We start from the raw sequence: 16,415 nt of genomic DNA, 5'->3' as shown, positions 1-16,415 counted from the left end.
GGCTTATTTTTATTTTTACCTTACTTCACCATTATCTAGCGAAACACTTGAACATTCAGGTTGCCCAGCGTTTCTGAAGCACCAATTGTATACCAGGTATTACGCTGAGTCTCGGGGACACCAAGACCGCGGTCGGATGAGCATCCTACAACACGGCGCAGAATACTCCTTCGGACAGCAGGACCCACAAAACAGAAATTACTGTTTGAGGGTTCTCCTTGATCGCTGTGGGTAATCTTAGGAGGAATGAAACAGTTCCGCTTTGTTACATGTCAAAATTTTACACGTCCAAGTAGCCTAGCGGTTTGCTCTTCTACGCTGCGTCCTACAGCCCACCTGGGAAAATCCTCCTTGTAATCGCTGAGAAAATTGTTACGAACAGCAGGGGTCACTGTGGAGACGTGCTCGAGTCCCAAAACATAGGGGTGCAAGGTGTCCAGACTAGTCCACAAGTTTTAAGGAAGGAGTTCAGTTTCGGGAGAATAGTTTGGATCGATTTCTAATTGTTTTGGTACAACGAAAAGCGAGTCCACGGCAATTTGACAACTTAATTCTTTAGGGAAGGAACGCAAATTACGTTCGCTTCAAGGAATATTGGGTCCTCTGTGCTGCCGTAGATCTCCTCCAAGTGCGCCTGCGCGGAAGAGTAGCGGCGTCGAGTCAGGCAGGCAGTGGAGAAAACTGCGGTAGCGACCCTCAAACCTCGCCATGAAGACGCGCTTTAGCACCATTGACCTGCGCGCCGTGCTCGCAGAGCTGAATGCTAGGTACGGTCTCCCAAGTGACCAGGCTCGTACATGGAGCACAGGAGGCAGAGGCTGGGGCCCCACGGGTGAAAACAAGACTAGTCTGATGTTTCCCCTTATTTCCTAAGTGCTTTTCTTCTGTTGACCTCGCTAGGCCTTGGGTGGGCGAGCGCGTGGCGTCTTTCCCGTGGTCCTCAGGATACCTTGGGGCCCCCAGGTACCGCGTGTCCCACCCCGCGCCCTCTCGGCTCTCTGCCTTGTCTTGCTAGGTCACTTGTCCCGCTAGCGCGACGCTCTTGCCTTATTGGCGTGGGTCACCCGTGTCCGGCAGCAACGTTTTGTAGAACAAGAAACGCCAGAGTGGTCATTTGCTGCAGAGGTTTCCAGACCGGAGGCCTGCTTTCTTTAATGCCCCTCCCCCCAAAGAGAGAGAGCATTGCTATTTTAGCTGGATTTAACAGATTTGGACTGAGACCGGGATTCTAGTCTTGTTTGTGTTATTTATTTTGTGTGTGTGTGTGTGTGTGTGTGTGTGTGTTATTAAGGCATGTGAGCATATTTCGGGAGGCCTCGTTTACTCCCCCCCTCCCCCCGGTAATACATTGATTGGATTCTATCTTATCATATTCTGCTTTCCCCTCAAATTGGGGCATTTCAAAGAGGCAAGGGATTGTAGGTGTTCCTAGGGCTGATAGACTACTTTTGTTTTTAAATGGTACACTTAAGTTTTGGGCTGAAAACCTGTTTGCCTTCAGGCTCTGCTCCCTGGTTGACCCCAGATCCTTAGATCCTAAGATCCCCTCTTTCCCAGCTTTAATTAAATTGTGTGCAGTTTTATGTTTCAAACAATAGTACCATTTATTACTTGTTTCCTTTGTCTTTGCAGCTTGCTAGGAATGAGAGTAAACAATGTTTATGATGTGGATAACAAGACGTATCTTATTCGTCTTCAAAAGTAAGAACATTTTAAAGGCTTGTTTTACTTTTGGTAATTAAGTATGAGATTACTGAATTTTTTATTTGCATTTTAAGTCTGTTTCACAGAGTTAGCTTTGGCAAATGCCCTAAAAACAAATTGACTTTTTTCTTCTACAGACCAGATTTTAAAGCTACACTTTTACTTGAATCTGGCATACGAATTCATACTACAGAGTTTGAGTGGCCTAAGAATATGATGCCATCTAGTTTTGCCATGAAGGTAAATTTTAAGTTATACTTGAAGCTAAATTTTAAGAGATTGCTTACTAACAATTGAGTTTTTAGACTGGTCTTCTTTCACTGTTACGAATAAAATACAGATAAATGAAGATAGAGGGAGTAGTTGATAACGGGATGAATAAAGTAAATATTTATCGATTGACTTTTCCCTATTACCTTTCACCCCCTATTCTGCTCCAAATCTTCTTTCTGTTCCCAGTCATATCGTTCTAGTTCACACTTTCATCATGTTCAACCTTATAGTCTCTTAACTATAGTCCACTTCTCCCCACCAAAGCAATTCTAAATTAAACCAGCAGTAATTTTTCTAAAGCATTGTTTTCATTAGTTATCTCACCTTTTATGGTTCCCTAATTTCTGAATCCGTATTCTGTATCCTGGTATTATTGGCTGTCTGTGTCCTCCCCTTTATTTTCCTAGCCTTATCTTCCAGAACCCACTTTTGTAAATTGTTTTCCTCTACCCAATCTGTATTTTGTTGGAATACTCAATGACGTTAATGTCTTACTAAGCCATATCTTTTTACTTTTCACTTCTCTCTTTGCTTTTGTTTTTACTATTAAAACTGAGATTTTACATTTGTGGACATTTACCCATTATTTTATTGGCATAATATATATTTTGAAAGTTCATGTGGTACAGAAGAAAAACTTTAGAGTTAGATAAACCTAAATTTAATGGTTTTGCCAGTGAATAACTTCATAACTTGGAAAAGCTATTTAACATCTTGGAACTTAGTTTATTTAAATGTAAAATGTGAATAGTACCTCCCTTGTGGAGTTATTGGTGAGGATTAATTGAAGTGACATGTAAAGCATCTAACACAATGCCTGACACATATTAAAAGAGTTCCATATATGTTCATTTCCTTCTTCCTCTCTTCCTCACTTTCCTTCAGAAATTTATTTGTTATGGCATTGTGTTATTTCATTAGAGGCTTTACAGAGAAGAGCTTTACCCCCAGCAACTTAGAATCTGTTTTGGATTACAAGTTAGGTAAGTGTTTCCCATATCACAAGGACTGTCACACAATTATCAGATTATTAAAGTTAAATTTACTTAATAGTAACCCAAAATGGTTTTCTTGGGGCTTATCCTTAATAATAATGACACTTTACATAAAGCAGATGAGTAGTATATGTTTTACTTAACAACTCAGTGGAATGTGAAGAGCAAATACTGTCATTTCAGTTTTATAGATGAAGTAACAGGCCAATGAGAAATATGACACTGGGATTGTGTAAACATCTCCAAATCAGGTTATGTCAGTAGGTGGCCAGTCGCTGAAAATAAAATGTTAGAATTCTCTGAGTTAGGTGAGCATGTCAATCTAAATGTGTAGAAAGATTCCCTCCATTGGAGCAAACAGTGTTAAGAACTTTGTAAGTAAAGAGCTGTTACTACTGTATAGCATAGGCAGAGTCATGTCCAGTATGTGGTAAATCACAGTGATTGTTCGTAGTATTCATGTTTGGGGATGTTAATTACAGCTTTGTGGTGCTGAGCAGGTTATTTTCACCAAGTTGCTGACAGGGAAATAAAACAACCTTTACGTATATGCTATATGTCCATCTGTTCTCACCATGATACATAATCCTTTTTTTTTTTTTTTTTTTTTTTTTTTTACCATTCTATGGTGTGGACCTCTGTCCTTTCAAGGATGCCTTTTGTCTTTATTTTAACTTTATTTTTCTTGAATAAAATTATTACTGGGGGACTTTGGAAGAGCTGCCTGTGATTTTCACCTAGGGATTTAAAGATAGCCCTATATGTAGGTCACTTTGTATATCAAAATAAGCTACTCTTAAAACTGAATTAAGGAGGGAGAGATTGTTCTAAGAAGTTTGAAAAATCTCATATCTGTTTAAATATATAAGTATGTAAAATGAAAATTTTAGTAGATTTGAACTATAAGATCTAGAGAGCTATTCTAGTTATGTGAAAAGGTTGCCATTAATTTTAAGAATGAATTTTTGTATTTCTTGGTTTTTTTTTTTTTTTTAAAGTGCTTTTAGATTAACTTCTCTGTAAAATTTGTCTTATATTGGAGTCTCGAAGAAAGCATTCTTTCTTACTGATCTTGACTAGGAGTTCTTTCAAATTTCAGAATTAGAAACAGTTGTAAGATTTTTTAGCGGCTACAGAATTGGCTTGTTACCAGTTCATGCCATACTTAAATATTTGTACTAAAGGTTGGTACATGTAATCTAAAAAAATAAGTATTGACTAATTTGTATTTGGGTTTGGCATGCTAATTTTGTTTTAATTGTTGATAAGAAAAAGAGCCTTATGGTCAGGGTAGGAGGAATGGGATTTGATAAAGAATGGGAGTTATTACATTTGAATATGAAATAGATTAATCAGAAGCTTAGAGACAATACCATGAAAATTCTATTTTGGATATATTAATAACTTTTGTGGGAATAAACTGGGCATGGTGGTGTGTACCTGTAGTCCTAGCTGTTTGGGAGGCCAAGGTAGGAGGATCACATGAGTCCAGGAATTCAAGTCCAGCCGGGACAACATAGCGAGACTCCATCTCTAAAAAATAGAAAAAGTTTGTAGGAACACTTTGGCTGTGACTGACTTGGGGGACTAATTCATAGGATACCACGAGTTCATGGTCCATAATTGGTATATATTTGAAGTGGAAGATGGTGGAAACCACTAATCTTGAATGTAAGTAAAGCCATAAAAGGAAATTTGTATACTTGAAAGATTGGCATAGAGAGAAACTTTTAGAAAAATAAAGGTTATGGCTTTAAGTGAGGTCACCAGGGCAAGAACAAGTGATTTAATGGGGATATAAAGCAACAAAGCAAATTTTGCTATAGGTCTATCATTGTCTACTTAAAAATTGAACGTAAAATGCTGCTTCAGAGTTAGCAGTCAGTTGACCAAAATGTTTATCCTCTGATTATTATCTGTAAGCTTTTATGGCTGTACTATTATTTACTACCTTTTTAAAATATTATTCCTGATGATAATGAAAGAAGCTCACTTGTAAACCAATACCAAGTGGTTAGGAATTCATTTTTCACTGTATGAATGCCTTTTTCTTGTATTTCTTGCTAGTGCCGAAAACATTTGAAGAGTCGGAGATTAGTCAGTGCAAAACAGCTTGGTGTGGATAGAATTGTAGATTTTCAGTTTGGAAGTGATGAAGCCGCTTATCATTTAATCATTGAGCTCTATGATAGGGTAAGTTAAATTTGGGGGATGGGGTGAAGGAGAATTCATTATTAATCATTCATGTCATAAGGCTGTATAACATGGGTTGGGAACATCTTTTTCTGTGTCAAAGACTATTGATACAATAGGAAAATAAGTGCCACATAAGTAAAATATAATTTTCCTGTAATAACCTTTCATTTTTTCTGGAGGTATGAATTTAGGCAAACCATAGCCCTTTGGGATAGCATTATGAATATAGGAGATGAAGATCTGAGAATTGAAGAAATTATTTGGTACTTTGCATTTCAGGGCTAATATAGTACAACCAGAAAATAGTCCAATACAGTCACGTGCTGCATGATGATGTTTTGATCAGTGATGAACCACATATACAACATTGGTCCTGTAAGATTATAATAGAGCCGAAAAATTCCTATCACCTGGAGACATCTTAATGATCCTAACCCAGGGTTGGCATAGGCTGATGTGTGTGTTTATGTCTTAGTTTTTAACGAAAATGTTAAAAAGTACAAAAATAAAAAATTTAAAAAATTTTGAAAGTAGAAAAATGCTTATAGGATAAGGATATAAAGAAAATATTTTTGGACAGCTATACAATGTGTTTGTGTTTGAAGCCAAGTGTTATTACAAAAGTGTTAAAAAGTTTAAAAAAATTTTAAAGTTTACAAAGTAAAAATGTTTTATAGTAAGCTAAGGTTAATTTACTATTGAAGAAAAAAAATGTGCCGTGAACTTAGTGTAGCCTAAGTGTATATTGTTTATAAAGTCTACAGTAGTGTACGGTAATGTCTTAGGCCTTCACGTTCACTCACCTCTCACTCACCAACTCACCCAGAGCAACTTCCAGTCCTGCAAGCTCCATTCATGGTAAGTGCCCTATACAGGTGTACTTTTTTTTTTTTTTTTTAATCTTTTATACCATATTTTTACTGTGCCTTTTCAGTGTTTAGATATGTTCAGGTATACAAATATTTACCATTGTGCTAGTTGCCTACAGTATTCAGTACAGTAACATGCTGTACAGGTTTGTAGCTTGGGAACAATAGGCTATATGATAGAACCTGAGTGTGTAGTATTCTACACCATGTAGGTTTATGTAAGTACACTCTGTGATGTTTGCATGATGACAAATCACCACATTTCTTAAAACATATCTCCGTTGGTAAGCCATGTATGACTGTAGTCTGTTCATTTTGGGGTTTACCTTCATCAGTATTATGTTTGTGAGATTCACTGATGTTTAGCGTTCCTTTAGCTCCACATTCTTGTCAACACTTGGTATTGTCTGTCTCTCAGTTCAGTAGAGCTCTATGTGTAATCTGATTATGAGCCCTTTGCTGGTTAAGAAGGTCCCTTTAAAATGCTCTAACTACATGATAATCTTTAACTGTTAACGTAGGGCGAGCAGTTGAGGTTCCTGTGTGAGTTACTTTTTAAGTCTGAAATTGTGAAGGGGCTGAGAATTTACACTACTTACAAGTTTGGCTGCCATAGTTTTATATTTATTTATTTACACACTACTGTATTTATACACACACATATTGACAGAAGAACACAAGACCTCTGGGTCAGAGAAATAGATCATTTATTATAACAAAACAGCAGCCAGAGCAGTACCTTGTATCAGTTCCCAATTACTCAGTCCTCACAGGGTGATATGATGAGGGCCAAATGTTACTTGTGTGTACAGTGTGATGCACCACAGGAGAGAAAAAGAGAGGAATCCTGAAATTAGGAGAATATGATTTTTTTTTAAATTTTCAATGTGATAGTAAGGAGCATATGATTTTTTAACAAGGGTGGTAGTGATTCTGCCCTCCAGAAAGAGATTACTCATTACCCTGACATGTAAGCAAATGAGTACAGGGAAGAGGAGGAGAGAACTTTACCGTTATTAACTCAGAATGTCTCTGGGGAGATACATATCTCTTATTCTTTGCAGAGGGCAACTCTGTCTCTAGCTTCTAAGGCATGATTGCTGTTCAAACATATCCTTTGTTCAGTCCATACAGGAACATGAGAAATCCATGGAGAATTGTCTTCCAACAGTTACTCCATGTTTTATTTATTTATGGTGTAGGTGCGCTGAATGCCATACCTTAGTCAGGAAAGAAGAGGATCTACTTGGAATTTCGGAAAAATTAAAGAGTTAAAATCCCACAGCATTGTGCTTATATAGGAGCAATGGAACTGATTCAGAAGGGCCATAATTAAGTTAATTTTGACTAGGGATTTAGCTTCTTCATTCTTCTTCTCATTATTCTAATCATCATTTTCCTTCTCTCTTTTTCCCTCCATCTCTTCTATAAACCATAGGCATTAAACTATAAAAAAAATTATTTGGCATCATACATACAAGAGACTGAAGTTTCTGTTTCTTTTGGAGTATGTAATGAATCATCAATTAGTGCTTTCTTTACTTTTCTGCTATGGTGTTTGTAGGACCAGATGGCTAGTTATTAGACAAAGACTTCTGAAGCCTTAAGCATAAGCACTTCATTGTTAATACTGGTCCTCTAGGGGGGATTTTTGTGATGGGATGACCTGGATGTGGGACAGGGACAATGAGACCAGCTGCTGATCCCTGCACTTGTCTTTGCCAATGATGCCTTTTACCGTCTTTCTGCCCCCTCCCCTACAGGCAATAGCAGGTGCAGCTGCTGCCAAGCTGGAATTGATTTTTGTGTGTGGTCTTAGGCAGTGGTCAGTTTTCTTTTCTAATTGTATGGTGCCTTTTAAAAAATCTTTAAAAATTTTTTTATTTTTGAAATAATTATATATTCATAGGAAGTTGAAAAGAAAGTATAGAGAGGTCTGATATACCCTTCACTTCGTTTGTCCTAGTCGTTACAACTTATGTAATTATAGTACAATATAAAATTAGAAAATTGACATTGGTACAATGTATGCATATAGTTCTGTGCATTTTACCATGAGTATCTACATGGTAATCACCACTGCAGCCAAGAACGGAATTTTTATTACCATGAGATCTTCCTTGTGATACTCTTTTATACTGTAATAACACCCACTCTCGTCCTCCCTCCATTCCTAGCCCCTGGCAACTATGAGTCTATTCCATCTCTAATTTTATCATTAGAAATTGGATCTTCAAAAAAAAAAAAAAGGCAGTCTCAGAACCTTGCTGGAAAGGACTGTACCAGACGCTCTTTTTTTTTTTTTGGAGACAGAGTCTCACTCTGTTGCCCGGGCTAGAGTGCCATGGAGTCAGCCTAGCTCACAGCAACCTCAAACTCCTGGGCTTAAGCGATCCTACTGTCTCAGCCTCCTGAGTAGCTGGGACTATAGGCATGCGCCACCATGCCCGGCTAATTTTTCTATACATATTTTTAGCTGTCCATATAATTTCTTTCTATTTTTAGTAGAGGCGGGGGTCTTGCTCTTGCTCAGGCTGGTCTTGAACTCCTGAGCTCAAACGATCTGCCCGAGTCAGCCTCCCAGAGTGTTAGGATTACAGGCTTGAGCCACCGTGCCCGGCCCAGACACTCTTAAATAGGAGTTGATAAACTACCCTGCAGCCCCTTTTTGTAAGGCCTGTGAGCTAAGAATGGTTTTTACATTTAAAAGGGCTTTAAAATAAAAAGAAGAAGAAGAAAAAGAGTATGTGACAAATCTTACGTGGCCCACGAAGCCTACAATATTTTACTGTCTGGTCCTTTAGTGAAAAAGCTTGCTGACCCCTACTCTTAAATATTGAATCTTCAAGTAATAGGGTCCTGTTGCGTGAGCAATAGGTTTAGGCAGAAGCCAGACTGTATCAGGGGACCCAGTCTTAGGATTTGTAAGATGCCTTTTAGCCCAGGAGTATATATTTTTGTGAAAATAGATTGCTAACCTGTGATCTAGGTTGGGACAATAAGAATCAGTCTATAGGACTGAGTGAACTGATGGGGAGAATCTAATTGTGGTTATTTGTTTTGGAATATTACTGGTATTATTTTTATAATGGGTGTTTTGTGGTGGTTATATGATAAAGCCATTTACCTTTCTCCTCTGACCTTTAATTTAGACTTTACTTTTGCAAACTATAGTCTTACATTCGTTAAATGGTAGTTTGCTGTCATTTATCCTTCAGAATTTAAGAGCAAATGCTTTTTACTGAGGCCCTTTATTGCTAATGGTAATGTGTATATTTACATAAGTTCAATAAGTATTTGTCATTCCTTTTTTTATTATGTAATTAGGCAAAGTGTGTGACCAAGGTCATACCTAGAGTGTCATATTTGTGAATCAATCTCATTTAATTAGGTATCAGAAGCCTATCATTAGGGAACAAAGGTTGTACTTCATATGTAGAACCAGTGTCCACACAGCCTTCTTGGCAACCTGGGCTAGTACATATTCTGTGGCATGTAGGAGCCTAGCCTACAGGTTGTTAGGAAGGTCACTTCATGCAGATATGAGGGACTTTATCTACATTTATAGGTGTAACATAGACAAAATTGGGAGTGATAATTTGTTTTTGATTTGGTTTCGTAGTCTTGGAATTAGGAGCAAATAAGAGTAACTTTTGAATCTCTGGAATAATAGAGACTATTGAAAATAAAACCCCAAGTTTCGTGTGAATTCTCCAGGCAGCAGTAGTTATTATGGCCTTAGTAATTGCTTGCTACCATATGGCTCTTGATTTGCTAACGATAGTACAAGGAGGCTTATATATGTTAATTAACATTTCTTTTTCTGTCTATACAAATAAATCAAGCCAAAAAAAGGAGAGTAGCTTACATGTGTGTAATCAAGAATAATTTTAGACATTGTGATTATAAGGGGAGACTAAAAAATTCCTCCAAATTTGCAAAGAGAAGAAAGGAACAAAATGTCATTTTAGTATCCTGCTAGATGTTGTCTAACAGGCCCTGCTGGGGATTATCTTTTTCTCAAGGGAGTATGTATCTTTGATTGATTGGCTATTTCCTGTTGATTAGGCTTTTTTATAACTCTGTGAGGGTAGCCTTTAACTACAGAAAATTGATAGCAATGCAAATAATTCTCACCTGATAGCAGTGAAAATTAATTTCACCCATTAGAGATTCAAATTATTTCTGTCTAGAGAAAAGATACCCCACAGGTTCCACTTTTATTGCCCTATGAGACATTAAACAGTTTTTATCTAAATTGGCAATCTTACACAATCATTCTTCTCTTAGCCACTCTGAGTATTTCACCATTTCCTATAGAACTTGTTTTGCCATCTAGCTAGTTTCCTCATAAGTTAAGTAAATCTTTGACAGTTATAAAAATAATACACAGTTGACCCTTGAATGACACAGGATTGAATTGTGTGAGTCCACTTATACACACAGTTGCTTTCAACCAGATGTGGATCAAAAATACAGTATTAGTGGGATGCAAAACCCACATATATGGAGGGCCAACGGTAGGACTTGAGTATGCTTGCATTTGGATATGAGGGGCAGTTCAGTAATTTTGCTATGGCTTGTCTAGGTGAGTTTTTCCTTGTATTTATCTTCTTGGGGCTGTAGTGGCATTTAGACTTTGTGGCTTGGTGCTTTTCATTAGTTTTGGGAAATTCAGTCATATTTTCTTTTGACTTTTAGTTCATTAATTTTATTGCTACCAGACAAGAGTCATGTGGGATCATTTGGAACTGGTCTGTTACCTGACTCCTTTGAGGTTCTGTTTTGATTGTCTATTGTTTTTCTTGATTTTAACTACATTGTCTTTTTTCCTCACATGGCTTGATTATATTATTGTGCGCCAGGCATTTATGAAAAATGATGATATTTCAAAGCTCCCTGTGAAGGTAAAAAAGAAAAATTATGATATATTTGTGAGGCTTGGGATGATGTTATTTTCCTTTAGAAGGGTATTTGTTTGCTTCTGACAGTTAGCTAAGGGCACAAGTAGTCCCAGATTACTTTATTCCAATCAAGAATTGAATTGATCAGAAGCTGGGCTGGGAAAGCTGGTGTATTTCCGGTTTACACCTTCCCCTGGGATGCAGGCTTTTGGGGTCACTGTTCATAGCTGGATTTACCAGAGTTATCCCTCTACCCCTCTTTCACTTGGACACTGAACTTCAATTTTTATTCCCCTTAGTTGTCCTGTGAGTCTGTCAAAATTTATGCACAGCTTCTCTGCCTGTCAGCTGCTTTTTTCCTATTAGACAAATGATCCTCAGGAAAAAGCCCCAAGGTGGATCTCACTTTTTTGAGTTTTCTTCTCCTATATTTGGCCTTATGTTTATTGCCTTGTTTGTATTTTTTCTTAAAAGACTTGTTTTGTGTATTTTGTCCAGCTTTTGCACTTCTCAGCAGGAGAGCCATCTGAATTACCTAGACCATCATTTAAATTAAACATGTTTATACCAGTAGTACATGAATACATTCTCATGATATACAGTAGAGAATTACATAGAATTAAAATTGAAGGTCTTACCACTCCTCAACCAGACTCATTCCTCTTCTTGGGGTAACCACTGTTATGTTTGGTATCCTTGTAAGTGTCTGTCTCTCCCCCCTTCTCTCTTTGTTCAGGAAAAAAAAAGGATTTCTATTTGGGCAGGAAAATCTCCAGAATTTAACTCACTGCAGGCATGCCTTAAGTTTAGGTCAGTATGTTTGCATTCTTAAATTTAAGCTTATATGTTTAAATATATTAGGCATGGGCTTTTCCCTTTTTTTGGCTTCAGTTTAAACTTTGCTCTTAATGGTATGTAAAAATTCTTTTCATAGCATAAATTTGTGTAATCTTTACTTTACTTTTTTTTTTTGAGACAGGGTCTCATCTGTTGCCCAGTCTAGAGTGCAGTGGTGTCATCATAGCTCACTGCAGCCTCAAACCCCTGGGCTCAGGCGATCCTCTTGAGTAGCTGGGACTGTAGATGCACACCACCATGCCTGGCTGATTTTTTTTTTTTTAATAATATTTTGTAGAGATGGGGTTTCGCTATGTTGCTTAGGCTGGTCTCGAACTCCTGGCCTCAAGCGATCTTTGTGCCTTGGCCTCCCAAAGTGCTAGAATTACAGGTGTGAGCCACCGTGCCAAGGCTATTTTAAAAATCTAAGCAAACTTTTTATTTAGAAATAATTTTATATCTATAGAAAAGTTACAAAAGTAATGCAGAAAGTTCCTGTGTACCCTTCACCTGGTTACCCTTAATGTTAACATCTTACATCACCATGGTACATTTGTCAAAACTAAGAAATTAACATTGGTACATTACTATTAATTGAAATACAGACTTCATTCAGATTTCACCAGTGTTTCCATTCACATGCTTTTTCTCTTATAAGATATCGCACTGTATTTAGGGCCTTTCCATATGAAGCCTGTGAGCAGTAAGCATGCTGTCTAGGTTCTATAGAGGTCCAGTCTATGATGAGTTTGGAGAAGATATTAAGGATTTACATATAAGAGAGTGTGCTTGGGAGTTTCCAGTAATCATTGTGGTATCTGAACAGTAGGTTGCTGGATACTTAGAATAGATCTTGATTGCTTTTTCCTTTCTATTTACCAGGGTTTGATCTTCTAGCCTTCATGTCTGGAATTTTGATTTTTGGTCTATCTTGAGTTGATCAGACCTTGGTGAAAGAGGCTTATTGCTACTCAAACTCATTTAGGAAAGTAGGTTTACTGATTTGTGATAAGAAGGTTCCAGTAGGAAGGACTTGGGGAAAGTAAGCTAAGATCAGAAAGTGGCTTATTGGATACATTGGATACATACAATCAAATGAAGTATTTCCCAAAATATGTTCCTTGGATACTAATTCCATAAGATATTAATAAAACATTTATTGAATGGAGCTTCGGTTGGGGATGGAAATACAAATGTATTTAAGACAGGCCTATTGCTCCTCAAGTACAGGGAGACTGGCACATAAACAAAGAGGTGATATGCCTAGAAAAATGGGTTCCATAGTCATAAAAGTTTGAAGAACCTTGAGAGTAAAGTAAGATAAAGTTTTTTTTAGCCTCTAGGACTTATCATTGCCTTTAATATGGTAATATGACGCAGCTCCTAGAGAAGGAAATGTGACATAGAATTTCCAAAACTTGGTCACAGAATTCTTTTTTGTGGGAAAAGTAAGTGGAGCCATCCTGTGGAATACTTTTGGGAAACTTTGGTTTAAGGAAAGCCCTTTCTGGGAAATATCTTCCTTACTGGAATCTTCTAGGTGTTCCTGATAACTGTAGAATTTGATTCAACAACTTTGAGCATCTTGTATATACGAGGATCTATGACCAGGTCCATTCTTCAAGTCACATGTTCCTGAACAAGACATTTATCTGGACTTCTTTGTAAGCTCCTTACTTTTCTTCGCCAGTTATCTTTCTGGTCTTTGAATTAAATAAATGTTTAAAATTTTAAATATATTGTTGCTTTGAAGTCAGAACCTTTTACTAGTCTTTCAACATGTAGTAGTTTTGGGTTATCTATATCTCTAATCAAGGTAAATGGTGGCTGCATTGACTGAAGCCACTTAACTTGCAACCTGTCATTCCTCATGAGATTGGAGTTACTCCCACCATGTTCTGTGACCATCTTCTAAGCAGTTGCAAAGGCATTTGGGACTGTTCTCATGGATGCTTGTTTGTATTTTTTAATTGTGTTTGTATAATGCACTATCTTCATTGTTTGTAAAGGAAAGGTGTATTCTTTGGGCAGTTTTATTTTCATTAGGTTCCCTCCCACTTTTATTGAAAAGATTATCTAACAATATTAGATTTTCAAAATCTTTAATTCTAAATCTTTAATAAGTAATTTCATTTTTGCCAACATGTGCCTTCTACTTCCTAGGACAGAAATTTTTTTGGCTTACTGTTTTTTACTTCACATTATAAACATTTTCCTAATTTTTTTACATAGTCTTCATAAGGTAATAGCTTTTTACTATTTTGTTATGTTGATGTTTTATAATTAAACAATTTCTCTAATTTTTACATTTAAGTTTGTTTTTTTTTTTTTTTTTTTTTTTTTTGAGACAGAGTCTCACTCTGTTGCCCAGGCTGGAGTGCAGTGGCATGATCATAGCTCACTGTAACCTTGAATTCCTGGGCTCAGTGCCTCAGCCTGCTGAGTAACTGGGTCTATAGGCGTGTGCCATGACAACCTAGCTAAATTTTATTATTTTTTTATAGAGATGGGGTCTCACTGTGTTGCCCAGGCTAGTCTCAAACTCCTGGCCGCAAGTAATCCTCTTGCCTCTGGCCTCCTAGAGTGCTGGGATTATGGCATGAGCCACCATGCCCAGCTTCCATTTTTTTTTTTTTTTTTTTTTTTTTTTTTTTTTTTTTGTTGAGACAGAGTCTCACTTTGTTGCCCAGGCTAGAGTGAGTGCCGTGGCGTCAGCTTAGCTCACAGCAACCTCAGACTCCTTGGCTTAAGCGATCCTACTGCCTCAGCCTCCCGAGTAGCTGGGACTACAGGCATGCGCCACCATGCCCGGCTAATTTTTTCTATATAGATTTTTAGTTGTCCATATAATGTCTTTCTATTTTTAGTAGAGACGGGGTCTCGCTCAGGCTGGTCTCGAACTCCTGACCTTGAGCGATCCACCCGCCTCGGCCCATTTTTATAATATTATAAATAAACTGTAGTGAACATCTTTAAGCATGTAGCCTTTGGTTTTATTGAGTTATTTCATGAGGCCACATTACCAAATGTGGAATTACTTGGACAAAGGTTATAACTATCATTACTATTCTTGCCACATAACTATTGTTATTAAAAGACAAATTGCAAGTGAAAGTAATAGCTTTTTGCTTGGCTTCTGAAATGTATCTGTTCTGTTTCTCTTAATAAGCCAATGTTTATAGACCTGCCTCCTGCAAGTGTAACAGTAAGCTCAGCTGGTATCATCAAGGTGTTAATAGATTACTGTGTTTCTATTAGTAACTTCTGCTAAACCATCAGACAATGGATTTAAAGTTGCTCTAGATTCCTTCACTATATTTCAAACTTGGAGTGTTTAGAATGTTTATCTTATTTTGTAGTCTGTGCTGGGCAAGTGCAAGGAACGTTGTTTAGATGTGACTCTGGTGCTTTTGGTTTTGTAACTTCATTTCCATAACTCTGATTAGGTTAAAGACTACATTTTCTTTCTCAATTTTTAAGTTGTTTCACGAATATTTGGAAAAGCATTAAATTGTATTTTATTCTATTGCAGGGAAACATTGTTCTTACAGATTATGAGTACCTAATTTTAAATATCCTAAGGTTTCGAACTGATGAGGCAGATGATGTTAAGTTTGCTGTTCGTGAACACTATCCAATTGATCATGCTAGAACTGCTGAACCTCTGCTTTCTTTGGAAAGGTAATGTGGTTTGTTTATAAACTCATTTCATACTGTATTACAAGGTAAAATAAGTCAGAATGTGAAAACTGTCAGATAAGAAAATATTTTGTTTGCTTGGATAACATAAGTAAATTTAGACTGCTTGAACTACATCAATGTGTGTGTAAGAATTAAACCTCACTTGAAAGTGGCAGATGTATGTCTTTTTAAGCTAAGTTTTGGGTTACTTCAGATGGTTAGGGATTCTTGGTAAATTAAAGAGACTTACTGGCTATTCTATGAGAGAACAGATGGATATCTTGGGCAGAGCACAAAGGGGGATAGAAATTCTTGTTTACCTAAGACAAAGGGAAGTAGGGTAGGATAAAGTGATGATTGTAGCTATACTCTTTGGCCTGGGAGGCTCCTGCTGACTGATAGTGGGCAGCAATGGTCCTTAAAGATTAACAGGGATCAGAATCACCTGGAGGGCTTACTAAACCATGGATTACCCCACTCTGTGCTAATTCAGTAGATTTAGTGTAGGGCCCAGGAATTTTCATTTCTAACAAGTTCTCAGGTAATGCTGCTTTTGCTGTGAGGACCCCATCAAGCTACAGCATCCTTAAGAGTTCTTGTTAAATGCTTAATTAGATAAAGCCATTTCAGTTGTTGAGATATGGCATGAAAATTCACAAACAACATTTTAACTTTTTTCTTTTTTTTTGAGACAGGGTCTCACTCTGTCACCTGGGCTAGAGTGCAGTGGTGTCACCATAGCTCACTGCAACTTCAAACTCCTGGGCTCAAGCAATCCTCCTGCCTTAGCCTTCCTCGTAGGTGGGACTACAGGCACACCTTGGCTAACTTTTCTATTTTTTGTAGGGATGGGGTCTTGCTCAGGCTGATCTCAAACTCCTGGCCTCAAGCAATCGTCTTGCCTCGGCCTCCCAAAGTGCTAGAATTAGACGTGAGCCACCACCTCATCTAGCCCA

General features: G+C 37.5%; 1 protein-coding gene across 2 annotated transcripts in view; it reads left to right on the top strand.

Moving 5' to 3' along the window:
• The first annotated feature begins 652 nt into the window (after positions 1-652).
• The window catches only part of NEMF (nuclear export mediator factor), a 52,282-nt gene continuing 36,519 nt past the window's right edge, over positions 653-16,415 (top strand). For both annotated transcript variants that reach the window (XM_069486781.1, XM_069486773.1), the window contains exons 1-5: positions 653-767; positions 1,633-1,701; positions 1,842-1,944; positions 5,040-5,165; positions 15,311-15,459. In XM_069486781.1, the coding sequence (XP_069342882.1) occupies positions 709-767; positions 1,633-1,701; positions 1,842-1,944; positions 5,040-5,165; positions 15,311-15,459 (506 nt within the window). In that variant the 5' untranslated portion in view covers positions 653-708. The remainder of the gene's footprint in view (positions 768-1,632; positions 1,702-1,841; positions 1,945-5,039; positions 5,166-15,310; positions 15,460-16,415) is intronic.

Source organism: Eulemur rufifrons, chromosome 2 (assembly GCF_041146395.1).
Source record: "Eulemur rufifrons isolate Redbay chromosome 2, OSU_ERuf_1, whole genome shotgun sequence".
NCBI classification, from domain to species: Eukaryota; Metazoa; Chordata; class Mammalia; order Primates; family Lemuridae; genus Eulemur; species Eulemur rufifrons.
The sequence above is the reverse complement of the archived record's forward strand: the minus strand, read 5'-3'. Positions and strand labels throughout refer to the sequence as shown.